The following is a 12,664-nucleotide window of genomic DNA, read 5'->3' as shown; positions in this document are numbered from 1 at the left end:
ATTACAAAACAATTCGCTCTTGAGACAACAGCTACATATTATTTCTTTCAGTATTTTCCTGAAGGTAACTATATAGACTTTTGCTGTTAGTAACATTATAAAAAAGCACTTCTAATTTTCCTTACTGCAGTTACAAATCTATTTTCTCTCCTTCCTCATTAAAGTTATATCATAATTCCCCATATTCAATTGTTTTAATCTGCACATCCAAAAACCACCATTCAAAACATTTTCAAAATGCATGAGACAGCCAACTATACAATGCAAAATGAAGCATTTTGTGAAATGTACAAATATTTTGTACATCCCTACTTTCGTGTATGTATATATGTGTGTGTGTGTTGTGTGTATATGTAAATGTATGACAGCATACATATAGCATACATAAAGATAAATGTATATTCCTATCAAACAGCTAATTAGATAAAAAAGATTCTGAAAGTCCTCTTTTCCTTAAAAAGATGAGATTGAAAGATATTTTCAACATTTGGGGTCTGACTTATCTTTTGACTTTTTTCTGGTGGAGCTTTCTTCATTCTTTCAATATCATCACTTCAAGAAATAGGACAATTTTACTACTGTCTTCAACTTACAAACAATTGCTTAATGATTGTTCAAAGTTGTAATGGACTTCTATGATGAAAAAAGTTACTTAAGATTTCTCCTTGAAATTACGACTGTTGCACCAGATTCCGTAGTCAATTTGATCACATTTCAGGCACTTGGCAACTGGTTTATATTTACAACTGGTTGCAGCATCCTGCAGTCATGTGATCACATTTTGCAACATTTTTTGCTTTTTAAAACAAAAAGGCAAAAACTACCCAATAGATAAGCTGGGTTTAACTTATGATGTGATTCATTTAACGACTACGTGATTTGCTTAACAACTGCAATGATTTTCTTGATAATCGTCATAAAAATGATCATAAATTTGAGTCTGGTCATGTGGAGACCTGACTTATGATTGCAACAAATTTCCATCTTCTTTCCTAGTTATTGAGAAGATATAATATCCAATTTTTAGAAAACCCCACAACACTTACCATGTGGTGAATATACCCTCAGGTTAATAGGAATAGGAGAAATGCCTTTGTTTGTTCCTGTTGCCCTATCAGTCTCAGCTTCAATCTCCTGTCGGACTTCATCAAAATCTGTAAACTTCTTAGATTTGCAGTGCAAAAATTCTGCATATTCTGAAAGAGAAACGGTATCTTTTGTGAAGCTCAAATACAAATCTAAGAGAAATTTTTGAGAGCTCATGTAAGCATTATAAGGTATTACCACAATTTAACCATACTAAATACTGCATCATGCTTACTAATTTTTAAGGTATGATTGAATATGTAAAATACTCTAAATTCAAGAAGAAACTATACATGAATATAACATTGTTCACAAAAGAATTTGGATTATTTTTTAAGCATAAATGAAGGGACTACTTACCTGTTTTAGAAAAGATAAGCTGAAGAATGAGAGGTCGTCGGGTAACAATTCCAGATCCACGGGGCAAGAAATCTCTGCAAAATATATTGACAATATATTACTATGATAGCTTAAAACAGATACTATGAACAAGAAATTTTACTAAGAAATTATTTTTAAATGTATGTCATCAGCCATATGATAAACTTGCAGATATACTTTCTCCAAGTTTCCATTCCTCAAATATTTGTGTACATAGACTGATGGCTCATTAATTACAAAGTTTGCACATTTTCCAAGATTACAGGAAAATGCTGGTCTGTGATCATAATAAAGATAATATTGAGTAGTTCCTCCTTCATGGATTACTGCCTTGTCGTGGCGAAGGGGCTTGCGTAACTCAGTGAAGCTATGAGCTATGCCGTGCAGGGCCATCCAAGACGGACAGGTCATAGCAGAGAGTTCTGACAAAATGTGATCCACTGGAGAAGGAAATGGCAACCCACTCCAGTATCTTTGCCATGAAAACCCCATGGACAGTACCAAAAGGCAAAAAAGATATGACGCTGGAAGATGAGCCCCTCAGGTCGGAAGGTGTCCAATATGCTACTGGGGAAGAGCAGAGGGCTAGTACTAGTAGCGCCAGAAAGAGTGAAGCGACTGGGCCAAAGCCGAAAGGATGCTCAACTGTGGATGCATCTGGTAGTGAAAGGAAAGTCCGATGCTATAAAGATCTTTTCTCCATAGGAACCTGGAATGTAAGATCCATGAATCAAGGCAAACTGGACGTGGTCAAACAAGAGATAACAAGACTGAACATCAACATCTTAGGAATCAGTGAACTAAAATGGACAAGAATGGGTGAATTTAATTCAGAGGACCATCAGGTATACTAATGCGGGCAAGAATCCCTCAGAAGAAATGGAGTAGCCTTCATAGTCAATAAAAGAGTAGGAAAAGCAATACTGGGATACAATCCCCAAAATAACAGAATGATCTCAGTGCAAATCCAAGGCAAACCATTCAATATCACAGTAATCCAAGTCTATGCCCCAACCACTGATGCTGAAGAGGATGAAATTGACCGGTTCTATGAAGCCCTACAGCACCTTATAGAATCAACACCAAAAAATGATGTCCTTATCATCATGGGGGATTGGAATGCTAAAGTAGGAAGCCAAAAGATAAACAGAATAACAGGCATGTTTGGCCTTGGAGTACAAAATGAAGCAGGGCACAGGCTGATAGAATTTTGTCAAGAGAATACGATGGTCATAGCAAACACTCTTTTTCAACAACCCAAGAGACAGCTCTACAGATGGACATCACCAGTCAACACAGAAATCAGATTGACTATGTGCTCTGCAGCCAAAGATGGAGAAATTCTATACAGTTAGTAAAAACAAGACCAGGAGCTGACTGTAGCTCAGATCATGAGTTTCTCGTTGCAAAATTTAGGCTTAAATTGAAGAAAGTAGGGAAAAACACTAGGCCACTCAGGTATGAACTAAATCATATCCCTGATGAATATACAGTACAGGTGACAAATAGATTTAAGGAATTAGATCTGATATACAGAGTGCCTGAAGAACTATGGAAAGAGGTTCGCAACATTGTATAAGAGGTAGCAACTAAAACCATCCCAAAGAAAAATAAATGCAAGAAAGCAAAATGGCTATCTGAGGAAGCTTTGCAAATAGCTGAGGAAAGAAGGAAAGCGAAAGGCAAGGGAGAAGGGGCGTTGTCTTACCTGAAATGCCTTTTCTCAGCATGAGGAATGTAGAATTCACGAATGGGTTTTAGAAGTCCTCTAGCCCATTTAGACCAATCAATCAAAGTTGCCATGCCCCTGCAGGGTCTGACCATGCCCCAGTTTCGAAAAAGGGCGAAGCCAATGATTGTGTGACGTGATGGCTCCCGAATTGCTGACACTGACCTGACTGCTAAAGTGAACAGGGAGGGGGTGGATTCTACATTCCTCATGCTGAGAAAAGGCGTTCAGGTAAGACAACGCCCCTTCTCCAGCATGAAGAGGAATGTAGAATCCACGAATGCGACATACCAAAGCCCCTATGAGCCCACGGGTGGGACGGAGGCCAGTCAAGTGTCAGTGTTGAAATGGACCACCTACTGTAAGACCCGGCGGCCGAATGCGGCCTCTGCAGAAGCAAACTTGTCGAGCTTGTAATGACGTATGAAAGGTGAAGGGGACGACCACGTCGCCGCCCTACAGATATCAGCTATGGAAGCCTGAGTTTGCCATGCCGCTGATGTGGAAGCGCTACGCGTAGAGTGCGCCGTAAGCGGCTTGGAACTGGTAAAGAATAGGTCCAGTAAGATTCAGCGATACAGGCCTTAATCCACCGGGCAATAGTAGAAGAGGAGACCTTCTGCCCTTTGGAACCTGCATGGAAAGAGACAAAGAGTGCTTCCGATTTACGAAAAGGGGCAGTCCTCTTAAGGTAATGACGCAGTGCCCTGCGCATGTCCAGGGAATGCCACTGCCGCTCCCGTGCGTGGGAAGGATTGGGACAGAAGTTCGGTAGAACGATTTCCTGGGCCCGGTGAAACAGTGTATTCACCTTGGGGATGAACAGGGGATCCAATCGCAATACCACTCTGTCCTGGTGGAAGGTACACAGGTCTTCCCTAACAGAAAGAGCAGCCAGTTCAGAAACCCGCCTTGCCGATGTGATGGCCACCAGGAAGGCCACCTTATGGGACAAATAACGAAGAGAGCAAGATCTTAAGAGGTTCAAAGGGGGGTCCTGTAAGAGCCTGTAGAACTTGGGGCAGCTCCCAAAAGGGGTACCGATGTACTACGGAGGGTCTACTATTGGTGACTCCTTTGATAAAGGATCGAACCCTCGGGTGATAAGACAACGGCGTGGAGTTGGCACAGGTGAATACCGTGGAAAGCACGGCCACCTGCCTAGGGATAGTGTTGGGCGCCAAGCCCATATCCACTCCATCCATGAGGTATTCAAGAATTCTCGGAATAGTGGCAAAAGAGGTAGACAAACCCTTGCGGTTACACCAGTCACAGAAGTTCCTCCAAGTGGCATCGTAAATCCGGTTCGTCGCCGGCTGCCTTGAAGCCTGAATCATAGATATCACTCTGGGGGAGTAAGATCCCCGCGCCAGGAACTGGCGTTCAGATGCCATACAGCTAATTGGAGCCACTGCGGATCTGGGTGCCGTATGGCCCCTTGCGTTAAAGTTATCCGCTCTGGAGGAATTCTCCACAGAGGAGTTATGGCGAGGTTCACGAGATCCGCGAACCATGGTCACCTCGGCCAGTGTGGGGCCACAAAAATCAGCTCCACTTGTTCCTGCAACAGTTTCCTGATGACGGCCGGAATCAGAGGGAGAGGTGAGAAGGCATATAGTAGGCCCTCCAGCCAGGGACTGCGGAGGGCATCTGCTCCCTCTGAACCCTGAGAGGGATACCGAGAGAGAAACCGGGGAATTTGGGCATTCGCTGGGGACGCAAACAGTTCTACCCTGGGCTGACCGAATCAATAAGTGATCTCCCGAAAGAGGCATGGATGCAGGCGCCACTCTGAATGATCTACCGTGGATTGACTCAGAAAATCCGCCTGTCAGTTCTCCCCCCCCATGTGCTCCGCCCTTAGGGACAGAAGATTTTTCTCCGCCCATGACCCCAGTAGCTGGGCCTCGGACATCAGAGCCCGAGATCGGGTTCCGCCCTGCCTGTTTAATGGGCCTTTGCCGCCATGTTGTCCGTCAGGACCAGCACGTGGCAACCCGCAACCTTTTCACGGAAATGACGAAGTGCCAGGCGTATGGCTCTGAGTTCTAACCAATTGATACTCTGTTTGAGATCCCGTTGGGACCACCGTCCCTGAGTAAACTGAAGTTGGAGGTGTGCCCCCCATCCGAATAGGCTGGCATCCGTGGTCAAGCTCACCCAAACTGGTTCTCTGAAAAGAGAGCCCTTGGACAAAACTGGGGATAGCTACCAGAGAAGAGATGTGAGCGTTAGTGCAGGGACCCGTACCCACTGGGGAAAGGAGGCTACGCCCTGCCTCTGGTAGGGAAGCAAAAACCACTGGAGCTGTCTCATGTGGAGCCTGGCCCACGGTACTATGGCAATGCAGGAAATCAGCTTCCCCAACAGTTGTGAGAGCAGAAATAGGGTCACCCATTTTTTTCTGCACACTTTGAGGATTAGTGTACGAATGCTGACCTGATGCTCTTGCGATAAGAAAACTTGGCACAGGTTGGTATCTATTATTGCGCCCAAGTGTAACAGCCGGTTGTTGGGGTCAAGTGACTTTTTTGAAAGTTGATCAGAAAGCCGTGATCTTGAAGCATTCTGATTGTCAGTGCCAAGTCCGAACGAGCGTTCAGTGCCGATGACGACTGGATTAGAATATCGTCCAAGTATCACTGAACGCAGACTGGCACCAACCTGAGCTGTGCGGCAAGAACCGCCAGGATTTTGGTGAAGACCCTGGGGGCTGAAGACAGGCCGAATGGTAAGGCCTTGTACTGGTAATGATGGTTGGAATACCTGAATCTGAGAAACCGTCTGTGACCCGGATGCATGGGGATGTGAAGGTATGCTTCTGTAAGGTCTATTGACATCAGGAAATCCCCCTGACGAATGCTGCCCAAAGTGGAATGAAGGGTTTGCATTTTGAACTTGTGATACACTAGGTATGAATTTAGGATCTTGAGATCGAGTATCGCCCTCCAACCCCCAGAGGCTTTCGGAACCACGAAGAGGATGGAGTAGAACCCCTGTCCCCACTGATCCGGTGGTACCTGCTCTCTGGCCTCTATGTTGAACAGATGTTGAATGGCCTCCATCATGAGACCTTGCTTTACGGGATTTCGCGATAGGGAACAGGCGATGAAACGCCGAGGAGGGGAGGTCAAGAACTCCAGAGACAGACCGTCTCTGATGGTGGTGAGAACCCAGGTGTCCATGGTGGTGTCTTCCCATTTGTGGAAGTAATATGTCAGTCTGCCGCCGATAGGAGGGGTCCACTCCAAGTCATTTTGACTTACAGAAGGGACGACCTCCCCTGCCACGAAAAGGCCGCTTGGCCTGAAATTGTGGTTTTGGCCTGTCTCTGTAGCCGGACCAGTCCGAGGAACGGTCCAGCCCCCCTTGAAAGGGCCGAGAACCGTTCCCTGAAGCCAGGTCTGAGCCTGTCCGAAACGACGGGCAGCGATTATATGGAGTAAAATGTCTGCCTGTCCTTTTGGAGAGGTGAGAGAGAACTCTCTTCTTCCCTCTATTTTCAATCAGGTAAGGAGTGAGGGCCTCACCAAAGAGGCTACCACTCTGGTACGGTGCAGCAGCCACCCTCCATTTGTGCCTGGTGTCGGCCCACCAATTCTTAAGCCAGAACAACCGACGTGCAGCGACGTTGGATGCTATGGCTCGGGCCGAAAACCTGGCCGATTGCAGGGACACGTCCGCCATGTATTCTAGTGCAGCTCTCAACTTTGTGATGTCCTGGTGCACCCTTACCTCGTCTGGGGAGATTCTAGATTGGAGTTCACGAAGCCACATTACCGAAATTCTGGCGAAGAAGGAGTTTGATGTTGAGGCTCTTATTGCCCATGCCGAGGCCTGGTGCGTTCTGCGGAAAGAAACCTCAGATTTCTTGTCCTCAGCCTTCAGAGCCTCTGACATATCGCCTGGAATCTTGAAGTCTGACAATATGGGAGAAAGAGAATCGTCTACTCCCGGGACCTCCAGTACATCATTGAGGGAAGAGACCATATCCAAGAGTCTATTCCTCCAAGGGCCGAAGGGATCCCCATTGATTCTTAATGGATTTCAAAAACATGGGAGGGCAAGGGATCTGATGTTTTTTTGTAACCAGTTCCGAGAACAGTGGAACAGAACTCTGACCAGAGTCCTGATCGGCTGTTTGGGGTTTCACCAGTTCAATCTTTCCGGTGACGCAGGCCTTGCGCAAGAGGGAAGAAAAGGAATTAGGGTTAAACACACCTACCAGGGGAGTGGCTTCCGTGTGAGTGTCCTCATCATCTGACCACAGGCCCTCTTCTAGGACCTGTTCAGAATATTCCGATACCTCGCTCCCCCCAGATTGTGGTGGTGAGGCCGGATCTGGGAGCTCATGATCTCTGGGATATGTAGTCCCCGTAGATGTAGTGGGGTTTGACTGCCCTGGAATCGGAAGGGCCCTCACAGAAGAGGCCATCGCCTGAGCCACCGCCTGCGAAATCATGGCCTGGAGCTGGATGGTGAATGAAGGCTGTTCAGGGGGCCGGAGGCCCGCCACCATTGGAGTGAAAGACGCCGACGGGCTCTGAAGAGGACCCGCCACAGAAAACCCGCCCGAGGTTCCACATGCTACTGAGGATGGAGCGAGATCTGTGGCCGGAATCGGATCTTGGGCCTGCATCCTCAGATCCTGATCAAAGAGAGACAGATGGTCCCGACTGTATCCAAGTAAGGGTCCCTGTTTGAGGGTCTGCTCGGGGGACCAAGCCCGTGCAAAGGGAGAGGGACGTGAGCCCTCTGATGTAGATGCTAAGGAAAGGGAAGTGGAGACAGGTTGGACCTCCGCTGCCCATTGTTGGGCCTTGGAGAATTGCCCTATGTCTGCTATCTGCCTGTTTCTCAGCCGCCTTAGAGGCCCGTTTGGTCTTGGCCTTGACCTTTGTGGTCGCATCTTGGTTGAGGTGACTTGCATTTCATATTTCCACTGGAAGTGGAAGCCTGTGGAACGGTGTTATCCACCATGTTGAACAAGAAACAGGAGTTTTCCAGTAGATCCCTGGAGCTGTCCTGGTCTGCAGGAGACGAGGCTACGGCCCACCTAGGTGGTACAGGCCTACACAAGGGTCTGTGAAGTCCATCCCGCTGTTAAGCGCAGAGTCACACTGCGCGATATAAGCCGTGCGTCACCCAGGGAGCTGTCCTCTCCCCTTTCAATCGTTCAGACCCCTGGTTGTGGGTACTGAGAACAATTGAGTTATATTGTAATTTATGCCAATTATTATTGACATTATTATTAATAAAATTAATAATTTTTTTATTTTTTTAATTATTATTTTTTATTATTATTTATTTATTTATTTATTTATTTAATGGGGGACCCTCATGTCTCACTTAGTGGCGGCTAGGACAGCAACTGCCAGTCCACTAGATGCAGACAGCGGAACAGGCAAGGCAAGAAACAACCCAATCTATTGTCACTGGATGTTGCAATCCAGCAGGCAGGAATGTGAGGTGCTTAACACTGTATATTTTTAGAAGAGAAAGTAATAATGAATATAATATAATATAAAATATTATAATATAATATGCTATAATATAAAATAATGAAGACAAAGTGATAATGAATATAATATAATATAAAATATTATAATATAATATAATATAAAATAATGAAGCTGCATGCTGTAGATGTTAATTAGAAAGAAATACCGAAGGATTGATTCAGAGAATTTTCCCTTGCCAGCCATGTGGTTGCCTAAGATGGCGGCCAGGAGAGGGAGAAGAAAGGCCTGGACTCAAGTAACTCGAGAGAAAGAGCCCCCCCTCAGTTATCCAGACGGCCCATACTGCAAAGAAGTAACCAGCAAAGGCAAGGAAAAATATTCTTAAAAGACCACGATCGCGCGGAGAGGCTCAAACGAACAAGTAAAGGAACCCAGGGAAAGTAATTACGGAGCTTCCCTGTGCAAGGGGAAACCTGAAGGTTTAAGAGAAAAGAGGCTGGGAAGCTGTGACCTAGGGGGGAGGGGGCGATCGCAGCAACGATCGGCTAGAAAGGCATGCTGAATCAGCCTGAGGCTAGAAAGGCATGCTGAAATCAGGAAAGCTAGAAGGCTTGCCTGGGAAGAAAATTGATGTTGAAAATAGGAAGATTCCCCCCCCCAAAAAAACAAAGACTCCACGAATGGATAATTACTACCTGTCCTCCTAAGCTATAATCGGGAGCCAAATTTCCATGTCTCTTCAGGGCTGAGACCAAAAGAAACTGGGGCATGGTCAGACCCTGCAGGGGCGTGGCAACTTAGATCGATTGGTCTAAATGGGCTAGAGGACTTCTAAAACCCATTCGTGGATTCTACATTCCTCTACATGCTGGAGAAAGAGAAAGATACACCCAATTGAATGCAGAATTCCAGAGAATAGCTAGAAGAGCTAAGAATGCCCTCTTAAATGAAGAGTGCAAAGAAATAGAAGAGAACAATAGAATAGGGAGAACCAGAGATCTCTTCAAGAAAATTGGAGATATGAAGGGAACGTTTCATGCAAAGATGGGCATGATAAAGGACCAAAATGGCAGGGACCTAACAGAGGCAGAAGAGATTAAGAAGAGGTGGCAAAATTACACAGAAGAACTATACAAGAATGAGCTTAGCATCCCTGATAACCACGATGGGGTGGTCACTGACTTCGAGCCAGACATCCTAGAATGTGAAGTTAAATGGGCCTTAGGAAAGCTGAGCAACAAGAAAGCTAGTGGAGGTGACAATATTCCAGCTGATCTATTCAAAATCTTAAAAGACGATACAGTAAAAGTGCTACACTCAATTTGCCAGCAAATTTGGAAAACTCAACAGTGGCCACACGATTGGAAAAGGTCAGTTTACATTCCTATTCCAAAGAAAGACAATGCCAAAGAATGTTCAAACTATCACACCATTGCACTCATTTCACATATAAGTAAAGTTATGCTTAAAATCCTACAAGCTAGACTCCAGCAGTATGTGGATCGAGAACCTCCAGAAGTACAGGAAGGATTTTGAAGAGGCAGAGGAACTAGAGATCAAATTGCCAACATATGATGGATCATGGAGAAAGCTAGAGAGTTCCAGAAAAACATCTACTTCTGCTTCATTTGCTTCATTGACTATGCTAAAGCCTTTGATTGTGTGGATCACAACAAATTGTGGCAAGTTCTTGAAGAGATGGGAGTATCAGACCATCTTATTTGTCTCTTGAGAAACCTATATGTGGGTCAAGAAGCAACAGTGAGAAATGGACACAGAACCACTGATTGGTTCAAAATTGGGAAAGGAGTCCGGCAAGGCTGTATTCTGTCGCCCTGCCTATTTAACTTACATGCAGAGCACATCATGAGAAAGGCAGGGCTAGATGAATTAAAAATTGGAATTAAGATTGCCGGGAGAAATATCAACAACTTAAGATATGCAGATGATACCACTTTAATGGCAGAAAGTGAAGAGGAACTAAAGAGCCTCCTGATGCGGGTGAAGAAGGAGAGTGCAAAAGTTGGCTTGAAACTCAACATTAAGAAAACCAAGATCATGGCATCCGGCCCTCTAAATTCCTGACAAATAGATGGGGAAGAAATGGAGGTAGTGACAGATTTTATCTTCCTGGGCTCCAGGATCACCGCAGATAGGGACTGCAGCCAAGAAATTAAAAGACGCTTGCTCCTGGGGAGGAAAGCTATGGCAAATCTAGACAGCATACTAAAAAGCAGAGACATCACCCTGCTAATAAAAGTACGTATAGTCAAGGCCATGGTTTTCCCAGTTGCAATGTATGGCTGTGAAAGTTGGACCATAAGGAAGGCTGAGCGCAAAAGAATTGAGGCCTTTGAATTATGGTGCTGGAGAAGACTCCTGCGAGTCTCCTGGACTGCAAGGCGATCAAACCGGTCAGTCCTGGAGGAGATCAATCCTGACTGCTCTTTAGAAGGCCAGATCCTGAAGTTGAAACTCAAGTACTTTGGCCACCTAATGAGAAGGAAGGACTCACTGGAGAAGAGCCTAATGATGGGAAAGATTGAGGGCAATAGAAGAATGGGACGACAGAGAATGAGGTGGCTGGATGGAGTCACTGAAGCAGTAGGTGTGAGCTTAAATGGACTCCAGAAGATAGAAGAGGACAGGAAGGCCTGGAGGAACATTGTCCATGGGGTCACGATGGGTTGGACATGACTTCGCAACTAACAACAACAAATTGAGTAGTTCAAAGAAATACAGTAGGGAAACAAGGGAAACTGCTTTTATTTATTAACAGTTTTTTTTCCTTTTGTACTTTTTTTTAATTCAGGAAGTTGTACAATGTTACTGTTTCCCTAACTATAGAAACAGAATAGAAGCTTAGATGATTAAGTTGTACAGGCTTATAAAATCAGGCTTGTAAAATCAAGTTGTAAGGCAAATCTTTAGACTATTTCACATTATGAGTGAGTGACTTAAATTTAATAAGTTAATTGGAATTAGGATGATTTTTAACAGTCTCATATATGTTATTGAAAGTTTTAATGTGAAGTGGGTTTAAAAATGTGTTTCAATATTTATAGTGCTTAAGTAATTCCTACAGCTTGTAAAATTATTAAAGTATATTTGAAAATATCAATGTAAAGAGGAAGTTTTAAAAAGATGCATTAGAATTTATTGATTTTCCAAATATTTTTAAAGTTTAGAAGTTTAAAATGGATGTTTAAAAACGTTTTTTTTCTTTAAGGTTAAAGAATCTGAAAGAGAACAGTGAATTTTGATAATATAAATGATGATATCTATAAAGATTAATAAAGAGAAAATAGAAATATATATTATTTTCTACAGCAAAGAAAAAAGTAGAGAAGATTAAATTGATTCCTTTATTCAAATAAAAGAATATATCAATTTTGATTTTTACCACTTCTGGATTTTGTGCTTGTGATGGAAAAATGAAACTTTGATTTTGGTTTTGTTGATTAGATAGGTTTGTTGTTATAGAAATGGCTAATACATATTGTTATATAACAGGAAAAAGTTGAGGTTGTTAATGTTATTATCTTCTAGTGCAGGGCTTTTCAACCGATGGTACTTTAGCACCTGGCAGGTGGTACACAACCCCTAGCCAAGTGTAGCGGGGAAGGGAACGAGCTAAAGCGGTGCCACACAGGTCTGGAGGAGATCAACTGGAGCTGTAGGGCTTTTGGGCTCAGCAGAAGCCCCAGTATCAGCACTTGTGGCTACATGCAGATTGGAACTTCCGGCATACCTGGGAGAGAAAAGGAGGAGGGGGGTGGAGAGAGGAGAAGGTATAAAAGGAGCAGGTTTTGGCGGAAAAGGGAGAGAAAAAAAACACATGGAGAAAGAGAGAGAAGAGGCTTTTGTGAGCGAAGTGGTAAGAAAGAGAGGGAGGGGGACTTTTCCGAGTGAAGAGTGAGAAAGAGAGGGGGGGCTTTTGTGAGCGAAGGGTGAGAGAGAGAGAGAGAGAGAGAGAGAGAGAGAGAGAGAGAGAGAGAGAGAGAGA

General features: G+C 44.3%; 1 protein-coding gene across 2 annotated transcripts in view; it reads right to left on the bottom strand.

Moving 5' to 3' along the window:
- Nucleotides 1-12,664, bottom strand: part of DNM2 (dynamin 2) — a 228,574-nt gene that overhangs the window by 186,717 nt on the left and 29,193 nt on the right. For both annotated transcript variants that reach the window (XM_015827536.1, XM_015827542.1), the window contains exons 2-3: nucleotides 1,447-1,520; nucleotides 1,047-1,196 (exon numbers count right to left, since the gene is read on the bottom strand). In XM_015827536.1, the coding sequence (XP_015683022.1) occupies nucleotides 1,047-1,196; nucleotides 1,447-1,520 (224 nt within the window). The remainder of the gene's footprint in view (nucleotides 1-1,046; nucleotides 1,197-1,446; nucleotides 1,521-12,664) is intronic.

Source organism: Protobothrops mucrosquamatus, unplaced genomic scaffold (genome assembly GCF_001527695.2).
Source record: "Protobothrops mucrosquamatus isolate PMUCROS unplaced genomic scaffold, P.Mucros_1.0 scaffold_215, whole genome shotgun sequence".
Classification (NCBI taxonomy): domain Eukaryota; kingdom Metazoa; phylum Chordata; class Lepidosauria; order Squamata; family Viperidae; genus Protobothrops; species Protobothrops mucrosquamatus.
Note: the sequence above shows the minus strand (reverse complement) of the source record. Positions and strands in the feature narration are given on the sequence as shown.